General features: G+C 50.8%; 1 protein-coding gene across 3 annotated transcripts in view; it reads left to right on the plus strand.

Annotated features, from left to right (window-relative positions):
• Nucleotides 1-99: 99 nt before the first annotated feature.
• Nucleotides 100-17635, plus strand: part of IQGAP2 (IQ motif containing GTPase activating protein 2) — a 110299-nt gene continuing 92763 nt past the window's right edge. For all 3 annotated transcript variants that reach the window (XM_026036531.1, XM_026036544.1, XM_026036537.1), the window contains exons 1-2: nt 100-148; nt 17356-17455. In XM_026036531.1, coding sequence (XP_025892316.1) covers nt 103-148; nt 17356-17455 — 146 coding nt within the window. In that variant the 5' untranslated portion in view covers nt 100-102. The remainder of the gene's footprint in view (nt 149-17355; nt 17456-17635) is intronic.

Raw genomic sequence — 17635 nt, forward strand, 5'->3', positions numbered from 1 at the left:
TCAGCGGCGGCGCCGGCGCATAAGAAGCGCGGGCGGCGGCAGCGCCGCCCCGGCAGCCGCGGCCCGGTCGGGATCGGGATCGGGATCAGGATCCGGATCAGGATGCACCATGAGGAGCTGCCGCCCCTGCAGCGGCCCCGCTACGGCTGTGAGTGGCGCCGGGGTCGCGCGCGGAGCTCCCGCGTGGGCGCGGGCCGGGAGCGGTGCCGGGCGCGGGGCGCCGCGGGGTTCGGGGCGCGGGCTCCACGCACCACGTTCCGCGCGGGTTCCACGCACCGCGGGGCTCGGGGCGCGGGGTCCGCGCCGGTTCCGCGTGGCTCGGGGCGCGGGCTCCACGCACCGCGTCCCGCGCGGGCTCCACGCGGGTTCCGCGTGGCTCGGGGCGCGGGCTCCACGCGCGGCTGCAGCCCCGGGCGCAGCTCTGTACCGCGGCGGTCAGCGCCCGTGGCGCCGGGCTGCGGCGCGGGAGCGTGGGCTCCAGCGCTGTAAGCGCTGTGGATTACCGTTTGAAAACCTCGGCTTTATGGCTTTGTAACTTTGGGTGCGCGCTCCGTAACTTTAACTCCTCACTGGAGTGAGGTGGGAAGCGGCCCCGGTGCTGGCTGCTTCCTCCCTTGGGAAGAGCCCCAGCTCCCCTCGCTCCCGGCCGCGGGGGCTCCCGGCGCTGCACTGGCCCCCACGCGGACCCTGTGGACCCGGCTGCTCCATGCAAATCCTGCTCTGTGCTCCCCTCGGGAGCTCGCCAGCTTTCCCGGGAGGGCTGTGTGTGGCCATGCAAGCTGCTTCTGGCGCTTGTGGGTGCCCCCCGGACTTCCCGGAGCACATTCCCAAAGTGCGGGTGCTGATGGGGCACATGTGTGACCCAGCGTCCTGGTTGCCTCTGGCGCCCTGGCCGTGCCTGGCAGGAGGCTCCGGTCGTGGGGAGCTGGGGCTGGCAGGAAGGAGCTGGAGCTCGCCGGGAAGGTGGGAGCCCTATGGAGAAGCGGCCAGGGCCTTGCAGCAGGTGCTTGCTGCACGGTTCAGGTCCGGCTGGTTCCCAGGACTTGCTAAGCCGGACATAAATACAGCCCTTGCGACTCCGCCATAAAGTTTTATATGGTTAAGGATGAGGCTTTGCCTGCGAGCAAAGGGCTCGTGCTTTGTGCCCGGCTTCCTGGCCCTGCAGCAAGGTGACGTGGTGACCTTGCTCCGAGGTGCTCGGGGCGCCTGATGGCACCTTGGGCCTCTCTTGCCCAGGAAAGCACGGCCTTGGTGAAGTGCACTGCATGTTGGCTTGATGCTGCGGTCTGTGCTCTCTGCGCCGGTGCTTTGTTGGGCAGCAAGGCGGCACTTGCAGCTCTTGCTGCTTTCCCAGCTCCTCCTGCTGCGCGTGCTGCTGGAGCAGAGGGAGCAGAACCTCCCCTCCTCGTCCTGCTCCCCTTGGATCGGTGCTGCCCGCTCCCACGGGATCCCTACACGTCATTCCCAGGACGAGGAGCTCTGGCTGCTGCACACCCTCCTGTTTTGCCCAGATCCTCTTCCTGTAGAGGACAGGACAAAACTTCCCCAAATACACCAGGTTCACACCTTACAATTAAAAATGCCACCAGCAGAAACAATCTGAAACAGAAAACAACAAAACCCGCCCTGGCTCCTGCAAACCATAGCCCTGCTTGCAGCTGAGTGTGTGTATTAAGCACTGCTTTGGCCGTGGCTGTATCTAGAGAACCCAGTGTGTTTCCTCCACACTGTCTGCTGTTAGCACGAGGAGGGATGAAATAACTTTTAAAAAAGGCAAGAATGAAGAAAAGTCTCTAACAATAAGCATGCCAGCATGACTGGAGCTGTGGTGAAGCCAGGTGTGAGTTGTATGTTCCCATTGTACCTTCAGCTGTGCCTTGTGCAGTTGCTAATGAAAGCTGCACTTTGGATCTGGCAAACACAAGTCATCGGTGCGTCCGTGCTGGCTCTTCCAGCACAGTTAATGTGTTGTCCACACGGGGCTCTCGGGTTGCTCAGGCTCCTTGCTCCAGTGGAATAGCGCTGTTTCAAGCATTTAGTCTAACCTGGACTTTCTACTTTGCCTACCGGCCCCTGGGAGAGTTATGAGGTTGTTCTGAAGGAAATTGGTATTTTAATGAGGGTGATAGTTCCACATGTGTCCTAGCACAGAGCTATTGTGCATTTCAGCTCTGTAGAAGAAAGCATGGGCACCTTCTGGGTGTGTAGCATTGGGGTCTAAGAGCTTATATTTAGTTAAGCAAGCTCAAGTTGTAGCTCAAAGCAAGAGTAACAGAGAAGGCCTACCCCCTTCCTGAAAAATGAACTTTGTTGCAAGTTTTGGCAATGTAGTAAATCAAAAATATCCAACTGCCCCCCAAAAATTTAGGAGCTGATGGTTTTCAAGGTCCTTTTCCAGTGCTAGTTCAAGGGGGTGCTGCACAAGGGGACCCAGCACCTCAGTGAAATCTCTGGGGCTGTTTGTGCTGAATTCCCGTGGCTTCAGGAGCCAGGCACCAAGAGGTGCTTCCAGCTCCAATTTCTGTTAACAGCTTAAAATTCGGCAGCACCGTCGATTGCAGCCGTCACCCCACTGCCGAGACCTGGGCTTGGAAGAAAACACCAGGTATCAGTGAGAGATGCAATGGATGTGCCTGGTGCCATCGAGTGTTATGGGGAGAAAACCAAGATGATGGCAAACTTCTAAAAGCAGAAATCAGACAGTGTTGTGTCTTGTGGGTTAAATGCAGGGAGAGTAAATCAGGCAGCAGAAGGCTGTTTTCCCAACACCTTCAGGTTCTGCTCACCTTCAGGTCTCCCTAAAAGCTATGGTCAGGAACAAACGATTGCTTATGTTTTATAGGAAATGTCTGAACAGCTTCGTGACACTTCCAGGAATGTAATAAAGCTACAGTGAGTTAGGCTGTAAAAGTCTGGATTTGCAAAGGATTTCAGGCATTTCCACGCTCAGTGTAGCTGAATAAATGTGCTTGGGTTACTGTGCCCCAGGTTGCCCTGTTTTCTAGAGAAACTAGATGTTTCTGCATCATCATCAAAGGTGTTGACAAGGAGGTGCTGGGAAACGGGTCAGGAATTAATACCTTGGGGCTATCTGTGGAATTTTGCCCCCCTCTGAAAGAAGTGTGTAACAAAGCTGGAGTTTGCAGCTGGGAACATTGTCGTTTGGATGCAGACAGCTGGAGAAAGCTTCATTTCTCCTGCTGCAGCCTGGAAATGGGGTTGGTGGCAGCTTCTGTGCCTGGTGGAGGAGGCAAATGGGCCGGTGTGGAGCTTTGTGAGCGGAGCTGCCCCTGGCTCCGAGGTGCAACGGAGCCTCTGCGGCTCTACGGAGCAGCGGAGGCTCCCACTTCTGCAGGATGTGAGAGCCTGCGAGCCAGAGCCTTTCCTAAAGCTGCCTGAGTGCAGAACCTGTGAACTCACTGCTCTGCACGTCTGCAGCCAGCGCGGGGAATCAAATGGCTGTTGTTCAGTTGCAGAGGAAAGATCTCTTGGTAGAACTTTCATAGGGCTTCATTAAATGAAAACAGATGGGTGAAATCGTACTTAAAAGAAAAAAGGGTTTAACTGCATCCTATGTATATATATATTTTTGGGTGTATACTTTTTGTAGCACTTGTGGCTTTTGAGAACACTTCTCTTCTGGTCTTTCTTTATTGATGGGTGTAATTTGGCAGCCAGACACTGTTTATCTTTTCTCTTTTGTATGTTGCTAATAATTAAACCGCTGAATGAGGACTTGAAAAGTTTAACTGTTTTGTTTAGTCAAGAGCGTGCAGCTCACTTGCAGGAGTGGCTCGCCGGGCCCCGTTCCCCTGAATCCCCTCGCTAAGGAGAGGACCGAGCTGTGTCGCAGCTTGCTTCAAGCTCCCTGAATGCTGCTGGAGCAGGAAGTATTAATATTAAACTGGAATCAGTTTATAGCACGCAGCAGTGTGCTAGCTGAAGCCCCAGAGTTGAGTCACACAACAGGAAGTATGCGGAGCTGCAGGTTGCTTTTTCTGCTAAAACCAGTACTTCAGTTGCACAGTGGTAGTTCTGGCTTGAGGCTTGTCTGTTAGAGCTGCTGGTGCAGCTTGGCTCTGTTTTATGAGGAAGAGTCTTAAATTTATGGTGGGAAACGACAGTGAGAGGCAGGAGTGGTGTGTCATACTTTACCTGGATGATAAGCAAGCAGTGTTTGCGGCCCTCTGCGCCTTGCAGGAAATGATTAACCTGCTGCCTCTGCTTCACTTGCTGCCACTCTTTTGGTGGCTTTGGGGAGACATCCTCGAATCCCTGTGGAGGGAAAGGGCAGTGGTCCATGATGGGGGACCTGGAGGGACACGGACCCCCACTAATGGGCCCCAGGGATGGGGTGTGGGACAGATTTTGGGCTGCTTGCTCACAGGTCAGCACTTGCTGTAGCTTTACGTTTGTGTTTGCCTTTACACAGCTGAAGCTTAGCCAAAAGCTGAGCCCAACCGAGGCTGGGCTCTGGGGAGCGCTGGCCACAGGGTGATTCAGCCTCGTGTCCCCAGCTGGGGATGGGGGAAGCAGCTGGTTTGTGCTGATAGGGGTCAGTGACGGGCTGGAGGAGGCCACGGGATGGGGTCTCCGTCCTCCTGCAGAGGTGGAGGGAAAGGGGGTTTCTTTGGCCATCGACACCCTGGCCCTCCTTGGAGGGAGATGCTGATTTGGGTGGTGTTGGGGGGATCCAGCAATGCGCATGTCTCTCCCTCCTGAATTTTTGTTTGAAATGTATAAGCAAGTAATTGACCTTTATGAACTTGCCAGGGACCTGTTTCAGTGTTAAATATGAAAACTGCTCTTTCAGTTGCACTTAAATCTGCAGGCACCACCCAGAAACACTTACCTGGGGGTGTTGCATCCGGGCTACCCGGTCCCTGATATAACTGAACTTGCCAAGGGGCAGGATGAGCACAAGCAGTGCAGGGATCAGATGCTGGGAGCACCTTACAGCTCCAACCAGCGCTGCTGGCAAAAGCTGCTGCCCTGGGGCCTGGGGAGGTGGCAGGGACACCCTCATCCCCAGTGCCATAGGTAAGCACACAAGATGTGCACCTGGTAGGCTGGTTGGTGATGGCAAATAAGGCAAAACAGCTGGAAGTTGAAGGCAGTGCAGGTTTGCTGTGCTGAAATAAGCTCCTGGTGTCTCAGGGCTGCCTTAGTGTTGCCCTTTAGGCCAGGCCTCTGGCCTGTGCCTTGCTGCAGGTGTCGAGCAGGGCCTGAGGGCTTGCGCGCGTCCTCAGCGATCGGGCCCCAACGCTCGTGTGACTGCGGGGACACAACCTCTGCACGGAGCTGCCGCTTGCTGCTGCATTCGGGCTGCTGAGGCCCCTGCGGTGGCGGTGCTGGAGTGGGGCCGGGGGGCTGCGCGTGGGGCCGGTGTCCCCATTGCCCTGGAGCCGTGGGTCTGTGCGCTCTGCAGGTCGCCTGCTGCAGCAAGGGGCAGCCAGGGCTCCCTTCACAGGATTGTTTTGGGCCCTATGCTGGCTCCCAGGATGAGGCCAAAGCTGGGGCCACCAGCACAAGGCAGCTGCTAGGCCTGGGATGAGCCCTGGTGGCTGTGGATGGGGAGCTGAGAGGACTTAAGCGCAGCTCCTGCTGAGCGTGTTTAACGCTGGGTCTGCAATGTGGGTGCACTGCATCCACCCTGGGTGCCTCACGCGGCCCGTGGTGCCGAGTCCTGGCTGCGGGAAGGGCGCCCGTGGGCCGCTCCGGCTGCGGGAAGGGCGCCTGCTCTGCACTGTTCCGTTTGCTGGGCGCCCATGTGCTGAATGAGGCGGGTTGGTCGCCTTAATCCTGCAGCTTCATAAACCCCTAAGTGAAGGAAACTCTAGGAAACTGTCTCAATTTCAGGCTAGTTGAGGGAGGAATAAAATCAAATATTTCCTGTATGTAAATTAAGATGCAATAGTTCTCCAGTCCACTTCTGTTAGTGCCATTCCTCTTGAGCTGTGGGGACAGGACGAGGCTTGCGCTATGTACTACTTTTTCTGTGGCTTTTCTTGAGATGAACTGTTTTACCCACTTTTGATTTGAATAACTGGCTGGCCTCCATTTAGTAGTAAATTATTAGCAGTAATAAAGTAATAGATTGCATATGATATTAATGCAATGTAGTAGAAATGTGTTGAAATCTCAGTATGGACGTGCAGTAGCCTAAACTCACACAGCCTATAGGAGGCTCTGAGAGGAAGAGGGAATTCAGCTCAGAGGAGGGGTGTGTGGGCTACAGCTTTACCAAGGAGAAAGGGTTAGCTACTTGCTAACAAAATCAGGCACCCAGCAAACACTACCTCATTACATTTGAGCTTGAATTCCTCTGGTGACCACTTTTGAGAACACAACAGGGGACAAACTTTAATATGGTAGTGGCTGGGAGAGTAAGTGGTGCAGAGCCTCAGCACACAAACCTTGGTCCCACCTGGGTGTGTGGCTGCTGAGCAAGTGCAGGCTGGTTGACTTGCTCGGGTGTCTGTGTAGCTCTTAAGCTTGAATCGCATCTGAGCATGGTAATAAGTGTCCAATAAATGGATGAGAAGATCCTGGAGAGTGCACGGCTTGTGTCATAGTTAATGCAGGCAGATGGCTTGTTCCCCAAATTCTGGCTTGATGCATATCCTGAAAAAGTACACAGCTTTGCTGTAGATTTAGCTGATGCGAGTAATTCTAGAAAGCTGAATGTGACTTTTTAATATCGTGCGTAGTAACGGGGAAAACAAGAGCCCTAGTTCCTCATAACACTAATGTTGAACCATGGCAATAGCACCCAGTTGTTTCCTTTTTTTTTTTCCTCTCCCTCAAAACTTAAAGTTAAGTAGCATAATTTTGAGTTCTACCAAGAGTGCTCATTTTTGAAGGGGTGGTTCAGGAAAAGGAAACAGAATGTGCCTGTGCAGGAGAGGGCAAGACTTGGGGTTCATCCACTGGGGATGTGAATTCCCTTCTTGGATAAAGACTTTAAAATGTGAAAACTAAGAGCTTAATCTGAGATTAAATGTATAGGCTGGTATGTACTGTGGTTACCATAACAATGACTGAGAGCTAGTTACACTTCCTGTATTTCAGTGGTCTTGGTATTGCTATTTTGGGCGGAACGTTTGCTTTGAAGCAGCTTCATAAGGCTTACAATGTTCTCCTGGTATCTTATTCCTCATTGACCTAATTCACCGGGCACTGAGTGTGGTATCTTCGTGATGGACTTGATGGCCAGCCGGACTCCGGGCAGAGGAGAGGCTGCCTTGTGCTCAGGTACTTGCTCTGCTATCAGAACCTCAGTTTTCAGGGTGCTTGGGGGCTGGCAGCAAGAAACAACCTGAAAAGTTAAATACCAGGCACGTAGTCTTGCCTTCCTTAGGCAAGAAGTGAGCATTTCTGTGTCTGCTCAGAGGAAATCTTACTTCAGTGGAAGTCAGGTGGCTTGTTTAGGAACTTGCTAGGGTGTGATTTGGGTGAAAGTACATCTTGGTAGTGCGTGCAGCTGTCAGTGTCTTGTTCTGGCAATGAAAATGCTGCCTTGGTTGATAGGTGAGGAGGAGCATCTGGCTTGCTTGATATCTGATGTTCTGCAGGGCTATGTGCAGTAGCAGATGAGTCATTGTCACTCAGAGCAGCTTGGACTCTATCTGGTTGGGCATCAGACCTACTGTGTGCAAGATGGAGTTCTGCTCTTCTCAAACCTCTCCCGAAACTCCAGGATTAGAGATTTAAATTTTGTGCTTCAGTTTTCTCCTATAGTTCTAACTATTTCTGACAATGAAGGGAAAATGGAATTCTTATTTGTGTGTATGGAAGTGGGAAATGGGGGCCAGGCATCTGTGTTGGGAACAGCCCAGAAGCGCCTTGTGGGAGCTGCCTGCCAAGCAGGGCATTCCAGCCTGGGTGCTGGCTCCTGAAGACAGCGAGCACGGAGCGGGAGGAGGCGGCGGCTATTTGGGATTCAGGGGGGCCAGCTTGGATAACCCTGTGCATTGGAGGTGACCAAACAGGCTCCACGCGACAGGTCACAGTTGATACCAGGCTGCCTCTGATCTGGTTGCCCGAGTTCTGGTGCTGGTGTTCACCCTCCTCCTGCAGACACCTTCCTAGGTAGGAGGGAGGAAGGTACATCCCCCTCAGTGTGGCCTGGCACGGTGTCCCCTGGGATCCCACGTGGCTGTGGGCATGGCTGGCAGGAGGGAGCCTGACCCTCCGCTGCCTTCTCCTTTCCCGGAGGTCTCTGCTCCTGCAGGGCTGTCTCTGGGGAGGAAACAAGCCCTGCATTTGCTGTGCTTCAGAGTGGCTTCCCAAGCAGCTGAGCTGCCTTCCTGGGGAGCTGGGAGCATCTAAGGTAAGGGCGGGAATGGCTGCAACTCTCAGTCCCTGCCTCTGGCTGCTCAGAGATCCGAATCCTCGCCTAAGCTTATGGAGCTAGTGTCAATATTCAGCTTCATATCCTCGATTTCTTTGCTTTAATCTCCCTGTGAACTTTAAGACAACTTTTATATAGAAATTGTTCAACCCTTCTGGGTTGGTTTATTTTTTATGGTGTAAAGTAAAACTTCAGCTCTAGCCTACAGCAGTTGAAGGGATTCGTTTCCCTGTTAAGATTAGAGCTCTTGTGCCTGTAAATCAAAAAGCTGAAATCAGGGACTTTAAACTTGTGCTGACGGTGGCAATCCTTCAGGAAGGGAAAGTAAACCATTTCTGCAAGGTAAAGGTAATGTTCCTTGAGCAGAGGGATACAGACTTCATAGCGCACACAATCATTCCCTTTTTTATTCCTATATGTATGTTTATATTCAAGGAAAAAATGTGCTGTGACACTTGAGGTGCTTTCTGAGACGCCTTTCAGAGCATGAAGCAGGCGGCTTGGTGGGATTTCAGTAGAGGAGAGACTGCAGGAGGCTGGGAGGCAGGAGTAGAGGGTGAGGAATGACCAAAGGAGCAAGAGCTGAGATCAGATGTCAGGGCTGGGTGTCTCTGCACTGCAGTCACGCTCAGGATATTTCGGATTCTCTCAGTATTTAGGCAATGCTTTTGCTTATGTTTTTTCCTAGGCAGGTGTTTAAGTTCGAGTTTTATGGTTTGGACCATGGTCTGCTGAGGGCTACAGCTCTTGTCCGAGTGGCTCGGTGATATGGAGGAACTGATGAAGTGTTTTGCTCAGGTTGTCTCTAGGGAGCTGTAGGTACCTACAAGCTGCTGTTCTGTCCCTTGTCTGCAATGCAGGGGAGCTTTGGCATGTTTCTCAGGGTACAAGAGATCAGACAAGGTTCTGGTTTGGCCAGAAAACATATGTAGAGTTTTGCAGGGAGTTGGTTTTGGTTGCAATTTTCTAAAAAAAAAAAAAAAAAAAAAGACAATGACAAAACTTAAGACATTTTTCTGCAAGCTTCAATTCATTTGGTGAAGCCTTAACAGCTCTTGTCTTGAATAAAAGACTGTTAATGAATATCAGCAATAAAAAGTCAGCAAGTGAAGTAATTCCAGTGAAGTGAGAGCCAATAGTGGTGAATATCCCAAAATACATGGAATTAAATCACAAGTTTTCAAGTAGTGAAGTGATAAAGGTGACAGAGAAGCCTTTTACACTTTACTACTTGCTTCTGCATAAGTTAACATCTGAAGAGGGAAAGTCTATTGGAAATTCCTGTTGGAACGCGTGATACTATTTTGAACATCTGGAATCTCCAGGGATGTGTTAATCTGACCAACCGCCTTTCCACAAAATTGCTGTCTTTTAAAATCCCCATGAAAAATGTCCTTCTTGCTGTAAGTGTGTGGACACCGAGCAAGCCCTCCAGCCAGACTAACCACTTAGCTGTGTAGCGTTTTCCAAGCTGGCTTCAGCTTTTACTGTGCTAAGGACTTCAGGGCCGTATAAGCAAAGAGGATGGACTGCAAGGGGGAGGAACGACTTGTAATTGCTGTTTATTGCCTCTCTCGCCCCATCAGCAAGGAGTGTTGCTTTAGGCTTGGGACTTACTGCGTTATTGTAGGGTGAGGGTTTAGTATGAAACAGGAACTGAAATCAGCCAGGCTGCTAATAAAAAGGAGCTCCAGTTTAAAGGTGTTTCTGGAGTGCCCAACCTTTGGGCAAACCTGTTGTGTTGTGGGGTGACCAGCTGGCAAAACAGGCAAAGATAAACAGCTACCGTCTTATTAAGGAGTTGCTTGAAGTATTTTTAGAAACTGGCTGACAGGTAAATGGAGGTGGGAGGCGCCGGGCAGCAGGCAAACCGATAAACCGCATTTCAGGTTTGTAATTGTAGATGGCAATGCCTGCTTTGAAGCTAGTTGAAATTGGGGTTGGGTTTTCATTTACCTCCTCCATACTGCCATTACTCAGTCTGCCTCCCTGCTCTTCCAACCAAACAAGACACCTTAAATTAGTGCTATGGTCCTCACTAGGTGAGGACACTTACTAGAAAGGAGATGACTGTTCTCTGGTGTCATTATGCACTAAATTCAGGTCATAATGCTCTAATGACTCTTTTTACTTTTCCTGATGTATCTCATTGTGGTGTTGTAGAAAGCCAGAGGTCTACAAGTGTGGATGTGTACACCTATAATAGAAAAATGAAAGCTAAAAGCCATGACCACACATGTGGTTGCTTGCTGAATGCCAAAGCCCTCTTAGGTGCCTGTGGTTAAGTGTGTCACTCTAAACTGTGTGGGAATTCAGGTATCTGGAGACATGTTCCGGGAGTCCTCTGCCAATGTTGGCACTTGGCAGGCTTTGTGAAATGAGCCAGCTTTGACACTTGGCCCTGGAAGCAGGACTTGTGGTTGACATTGCATCATTGGCCCTTGGTATGATGGTCCAAAGGCTGATGTCTCCTAAGAGTGCCCTGTCTGCAAATGGATGTGGTTGGACTTGTGGCAGCAGACGGGCGACTGAAATAAACTTTTTTTCCCTTGAGTGCAAGGAAAAAGAGCAGGGAGAAGATGTCTTAGAGGTTGAATGTGCAGGAATAAGGCTCTAAAGCTCAGGGAAAGGAGCGGCTTAGCAAACAGCTTTACATTAACATGTCTTCTTACTGAACTTCCCCATTGTCCATGTTCAAATGAGATTTTGTCTTTTTTTTCTGTTTTTAAGTCTATGGCAGAAGAAAAATCTGTTCTGGGGTCTAACTGACTTTGACACTAATTATATGTGGGCATGGTGAATGGCTGTCCTCTCGCCAGATGTGTGTTTATTTCTGCATGAACATTGGAGCCTGAGAGCTTCTGTCAGTGCAATAACTAGATTAGGAGAAGCCACAGTCATTTTTAAGGGTGTTAGGGCAGAAGTTACATATTGGTAAGAGTCGACACATGCCAGAGGAACGATGCTTGTCTGATATTCGTATTACAAAGTTCTCCGTGAATCTGCCCTGTTAAGTTCCCAGCTATGGTGGGGTTGGTGTGCTTGGGGTGTCTTCCTCTCCATAAAAACCTTGGAGCAAGGGAATGGACTGAACTCCTCCAGCCAGAGTCATATGGAGAAGTCTCCAGCCACCAGTTATACTGCTGTGGGACAAGCATGAGCTGCTTGTGTCCTCTTTCTGACAGAGGAAGCCTGTAGGAAGCAGTCTTGATCAGGCTGCTATTTTTTTCCCCAAAGATAGATGTTTTCCAGCAAAATGGTAAGCCTGTTGATGCCAAATACCATAACAGCAAAAATCCTGTAGTAGAGGCTTGGTGCTTTAAAATCAATTTTACCAGCCTTTTGAGTTATCTCTGCTCATGTAGTTCTAGTTTCTGCTGTATTCTGGTGTATTTTCTGCTGCGTGTTTAATAAGCTGCTGCATTAGATCCCTGTGAATTAGTGAGCAGGGATGGAGGCTCAGGCTGGAGCTTGCAGCTCTCCAGCTCTGAGCAGCGCCTTCCTGCTCCCTGTGCACGCAGTCCCATCCTTGGGTTGTCCAGGAGCCATGTGGTGGAATCGGATGGTGGAATCTACCCCTGCCCTGCTGCCATGAGCCACCTTAGCATCCCTGCACGGTCACAGCTCTGTCCTGGTTATGAGGCTTGTGTTGTTTGGTGCTCATCCTTGATGTGGCAGCTGGCAGCCCTGATGGTGCAGAGGACCTGGGCAAGGAGTGCCCCAGACTTCCCTAGAAATGAAAGGGTGGCACTGAATTTATTGGCAGTTCTAAGCCTTCGTATGACCTAAGGTGTTGGGGGCACCATGGCCATGTAAAATACAATTGGCTTTTAAACTACTGCACTGGGATGTGATGAGGGCGCGTGCTGCACATCGATGGCTCCTTCTCCTGGCACAGACGCATGCAAATGGGGTTGCTGCCTGTGCCTGTCGCTTGGCTTGGGTTTCACCAGGGTCACCAGGGCTGGAGCCTCCTCAGCTCTCAACTTTGTGCTCGTTATTTGACCTAGTGCAGCAGGCTCCGTTACACTCCTGGCCACATGTGTGGGGGCAGCGTGGGGGGACGGGGCAGGACAGGGTGGCGGTGGCTTGTGCAGGGCTTGCCAACCTTCTTGCCAGTGCCCTCGAGCACCTTTCCTGCCCTGTGGCTTTCTGGCTGTTTTTCCATGTGCATCTTCTCCATAACGTCTCTCAGGATGCCTATGGCTGGGTTAAACATTTAGATAATGTTTAATTCAGTGGTCCTCTGGTTAAAAACTAGCTGTTTCTTTTAACTCCACCATTTTACAGCATTCACCTCTATCTTTTTTTCCTTCTTCCCAGGCCTGTCTCACCTATTCTTCTTTGTTGCTGTTCATAGGATTTGTTCTCTCCCTCCTGTTATGTCCTGCCTATTGACCCTCACTCTTGTGAACTCCTTGTTTCCTTGCTCGCATCTCAGTTTCCTCAAGGCAAGTCTCCAGTGGCCTTTAAAGGCGGGAAGTGGCCTGGGCGAGTGAATGTGCCCTTCCTCTTTGGCTTTCTCATTGCAACTCATCTTCTGGTGGCCCTGGAAAATGCCCTGCTGAAGGCTCTGCTTGCTGGAAGCAGCTCGGTGCTGCTCCTGAATCGTTGCAAGTGGCCATACACTGCAGTCAGAGTGATTTACCAGCAGCCCTTAATTGCTACTGTACGTCTTAAAACTCAGAGGCTGGAAATACTTTAAGAGAACACAACCTAGTTGTTTCTGGTATTGTTATCCCTGAATAACTTGGAATGGTGCCTTTTAAATAATTCTGTGAATTTACATTGCAGACTTAAAACAAATGTTACTTTTTTCATGCATTCCTTCAGTTTTATTGAGTTTTTGAGTTGAGCTCACTAAAAACAGATCCATGGGATTGTTTGAAATCCATTTTAAGTTAAGTCGAAAAGACCTCCTGGTATCATCTCAAGTATAAAATGTCCCTAACATGCAAGATTTGCAAAGCTCAGTGTTGATGTGGATTATCACTGACCCTGGGACCTTCAAAATCCCTGTCAGGGTTGTGATAAGAGGGTTAACCCTGAACTTGGGCAGCGTTTACATAGATGGCACTAGGGCAGCTCTTAATGCCTGTGTAAACTGAGCACATCTTATGTTTCGGATCTCTTCCTAGGCACCCTTAATTGTCACCAAGATAATGTCTCGAGGGGCAGCGTGTAGACCTGATCTGATCACTAGAAATGATGATTGTGGTGCAGCTTCAGGAAACTAAAGGGCTTTTACGTGCCTGAGAGGTGCTGCTACCCAAGGTCTTTGAGAATTAGTGTTTTGATCAAAAATGACACCCCCACTGGTGCCTTGTCTGTTCTGTTGCTTCTGAGGTGCTGGTAGGTGCAATGGAAATATTTCACAGAAAGATGAAGCAGTGACATGGCAGCTGATACAGCATTCTCAAGTGGCCCTTGTAAGCACGCTGATTTTTGCAAGAAATAAATGGAGTGAGAATATAAATAAATAAATGGAGTGCTGGAAGTTGCTGGTGGAGGATAACTGTTCTGCACTGACTCAACTGAAGGGATGAAATGTGGGAAGCCCATTATTGTGGTAAGTGCCAGAATAAGTCAGTACTCGGGCTGTTCAAAATCAAGGTATGATAGTTTAATGCTGCTTGCTATTCCATGAAGTGTTTTCTACACATTCTTCCTTCAGTGTTTTTCCATGAAGGAATCTCTCTAATGAGGGAACACTGATATTTGTCTTAAGTGTTGGCTAATGGAATTGGAACATGTAAAGTGAGCTGAAATGGAGAGATCTTAGGCTGGCTGCACGCTGGCGTTTTTTGGTTTTTGTTAGCAATCTGTCCACATTTATAGCATTCACTCTGTGGGAATATCTGTGGCTTTTTTCTTTCTTTAATCCCACATTGAAAATCCCAGGATTGATAAAACTGATGAAATATAAGGAGTTATTTTAGATATATGTTTTTTCCCGTATAACTCCTGTGTGATGTATGTATGCCTTGTCCTTTGGCATTTGGATCTTTTGAGCGGGAATCCTGGAGCCCGTTGGGATCCTGCTTGGCCTTCCCTCCAGCGCCTGGAGGGAGCTCCTGGAGCTCCCCTGGTGAAGCCCAGCCCTGTTAACCCCCATAACCCCTTTGCCACGGCAGTGTCCTCCTGCAAGGCCTAAGCACAATCAAGAAGTTACTGGTATTGCAGCAATGAATTTTGGCTTAATCTTCTGACTAATTTCTGACTTCAGTCTTCTGACTAATTTCTTGCCCTGTGAAGCAAGCACTCCCCTGATGGAGTCTTCTGCCTTCAAACCTTGCTCACTTTTATGCTGTATTTCATGTGAGTGGATGGGTGGACATGCTCCAAGTGTTTGGAAACTGAAAACCGTATGCTGAATTCCGTGGACAGAGACAGTTGTCTTTGCCACCAAATGCTGATTTTGAAAGTCATCAAATAAGATTCTCTACAGCTCAGTCCCGGGGCCATTGCAGTTTCCTAGCATCCCTAACTGCTCATTTGATGGGATATCACCCTTGCTTTGAAGTCAGTATCTTATCTGGAGGTTGGGAGCCTCCTCCCAGTGCAGGCACTCCAGGGGCTGGTGCTCCCTGCCATGCCCATGGATCCATCCCAGGACCTGGTGCTCAGGGCTGCTTCACAGCCTGGCTGTGGCCAATGCCCTGTGTATCCAGGAGGGATTTTAGCTCCTGGCTTTTGCTCTTCCTTCGGTCTATCACTTTGTCTTTCTCTGCTCTTGCCTCTTTCCTTCATTACCAAAGGAGCCCCTGAGCAGAACAGCTACTATAGTTCCATGATATCCGTCTGTGCCTTCATGCGCCTTCCGAGCTGATCTTGGCAAATACATTTAATGAGGGAATGAGGGTGACTGGGCCTGGGGTGTCCTCGCAGAGGGCAGGAGGGGCCTGTGGATGTGGGATAGATCCAGGACTAGATTGCAGAGTGTTAGGGCTGCTTAGCCGATGGGCCTGGGAAATTCCCTGTCGATAGGGCAGCGTGTGGGGATGGCCGCGCGGAGCAGGGGATGGGAACAGCCCTGGGGCCTCTGACAGTCCATGACATGCCGGAATGGTGGCATGTCCTGCCGTCACCCTGGTGGCTGCCTTGCTGGTCGGGGAGACGAGCAGTGTGACCAGCGGCACCAGGGGTGATGCCCTTGAGTAGCACATCAGTGCGTGAGGTCACGGCCGCTCCCAGCGGTGACCCTCTTCCCAGGAGCTCCCTGCGGAGCGGACGTGCCGGCGTGGGAGCAGCGTTCGTCCCTGCGGCCTGGGCGAGGGCTGCAGCCGGTTTGGGATGCAAAGTGTTGGGAGCTCAATCTCATGCTTGAGTCTGAGCTCGTGCTCCAGTTTGTAACAGCTGATGAGCTGATTAGGGTGCCTTGGAACTCGCTCAGAGTGAGTCACACTTATTGGAGTAGGAGACTTGAAAGGGACTCGGAGCAAGATGTTTTATCTGTGTGTAAAAGTGGGCAATTAGAAAGAGCTGTTTCAAAAGGCAGGGAAGGTGAGGGCCCGTGGTGATTAAAACTGCAACTGCAGAGCTAAAAGTAGCGACATGATACTAAGATGTGTGCTGATTTCAGGCCAAGAGGTGCACATGCAGTGTGCCTTATTTCGTGTCTTTGGGGAGCCTGGGGCAGAGGTGCTTGGCAGCACCACGTTGCACTGATGCAAAAGACTCTGTAGTACAGGCGATCTGCGCTTGGAAAAAGCATTTTCATATCCTCAGTGCGTGGTGGTGGGAACCTGACTTGCTGTTTTACTGTTCCTTTTTCTGAGGAAGCAGGGCCAAGGCTTCATATGCACGTGTGTTTGTGTTCTCCTAAAGCTCTGCTGCATCCTGTAGTGCCCTTCCCTGGCATGCGCCTCGGCATCTGGAGAGGCAAGGGCTGGGAGCTTGCCCCTGGCATGCCGGATCCCTATGGCAGCTAAAAGTCGTGGCTACGGGTGCATTTGAGGAGAGGCTGTTTTACCAAGGGCTGGGTGTGATGTTTTCGGCTCCTTGTGGGCTGCTGCAGAAGGCGGCTGGCCCAGCCCTGCACTTCCGTCCCCTCCCTTCCCCTCGGTGGGGCTGCCCTGCTGCACCTGCGGCCGTGCGCTCGGATCTCACTCGGAGCGAGGCTTCCCAGGCATCTGTTACTGCCTGCCTGGCTCCCCAGCACCGCTGTGGATCTGCCAGCCCTCAGAGGGGATGGGAACATGTGGCTGGGAAGCGGGAAGGAGGGCAGGGCCACCTCCCCTGGTGGCAGCCAGCTCATGTGGTTTCACTTGACAACTGAGGACAGAAAGCTTGCGTGCTTCACTGAAACCCAGCTGGAAGTGGGTGCCAATATCGGGTCTTCCCGCTTTGGTGGCATTTCAACTCCCAGGAGAATTTAAGATGTCAGAGACCTGTAGAGAGAGGGGACCACTAAAGGCACAGCTGCTAGTAGGTAGGGGCCGTGCAGAGGGACACATCCTTCCTCGGCTCCGCAGCCGCTGCGGTTGGTGCAGCACGTGCGGCTGTGATACCCCATGCAGCCACAGGCCTGCCCGCCTCTGCCCGCACCTTGCTGGGTTGCGGTCTAACAGGTTGCTCAAGCTGCACCCTTTTGAGATGCACGCTGCCCTCCTGTCCTCATCTCGACTGCTGAGGGTTGCTCCATCCACTGCTGGCCTGAGTGCTCATGTGGAAGTCCCCAAACTCCTTGGAGCATGTGTAGGCTGACACCTTGCTGGCTCCTAGCCTTAGCATCGTGTGCTTTCTTGTGTTCCTTCTCACCCCAAATGAAGCCATGTACCAAAAGCAAGATGTGCCTGAATAGGTGGAGTTCACAGTACTCTCCTGACTTGACAATCTGAATGTCCTGCTGCACCATGCTATAAAATGCACACTTTAAGGACAGGAGATGCCTATTTTAATCTATGCTGAATTAGTTTGCTCAGACTCTCAGAAAAATTGCTTAAGAATACCCCCTGCTTACCCAGGCTTATGTGTAACTTGGAGTGGGCTTCTCTTTGCAGCTATTGTGGACGATGAAAGACTTTCAGCGGAAGAAATGGATGAGAGGAGGCGTCAGAACATTGCATATGAGTATCTCTGCCACCTAGAAGAAGCAAAAAGGTAAGTAAATGGAAGCATACTTATATCTGGTCTTTACTGCTTTGTTTTTGGACTAGCTGTATGCTTGGGTGTTGTAACTTTTAAGATTTCCCACATTATTTAAGTTAACTTCATATTAGCATTTTATAGCACATCAGTATTAGAGAAACAAATCCCAAGTATGAAAAAGTTTTTAACTCA

The sequence above is a fragment of the Nothoprocta perdicaria genome, unplaced genomic scaffold, assembly GCF_003342845.1.
Source record: "Nothoprocta perdicaria isolate Ctin4 unplaced genomic scaffold, notPer1 scaffold_1, whole genome shotgun sequence".
NCBI lineage: Eukaryota > Metazoa > Chordata > Aves > Tinamiformes > Tinamidae > Nothoprocta > Nothoprocta perdicaria.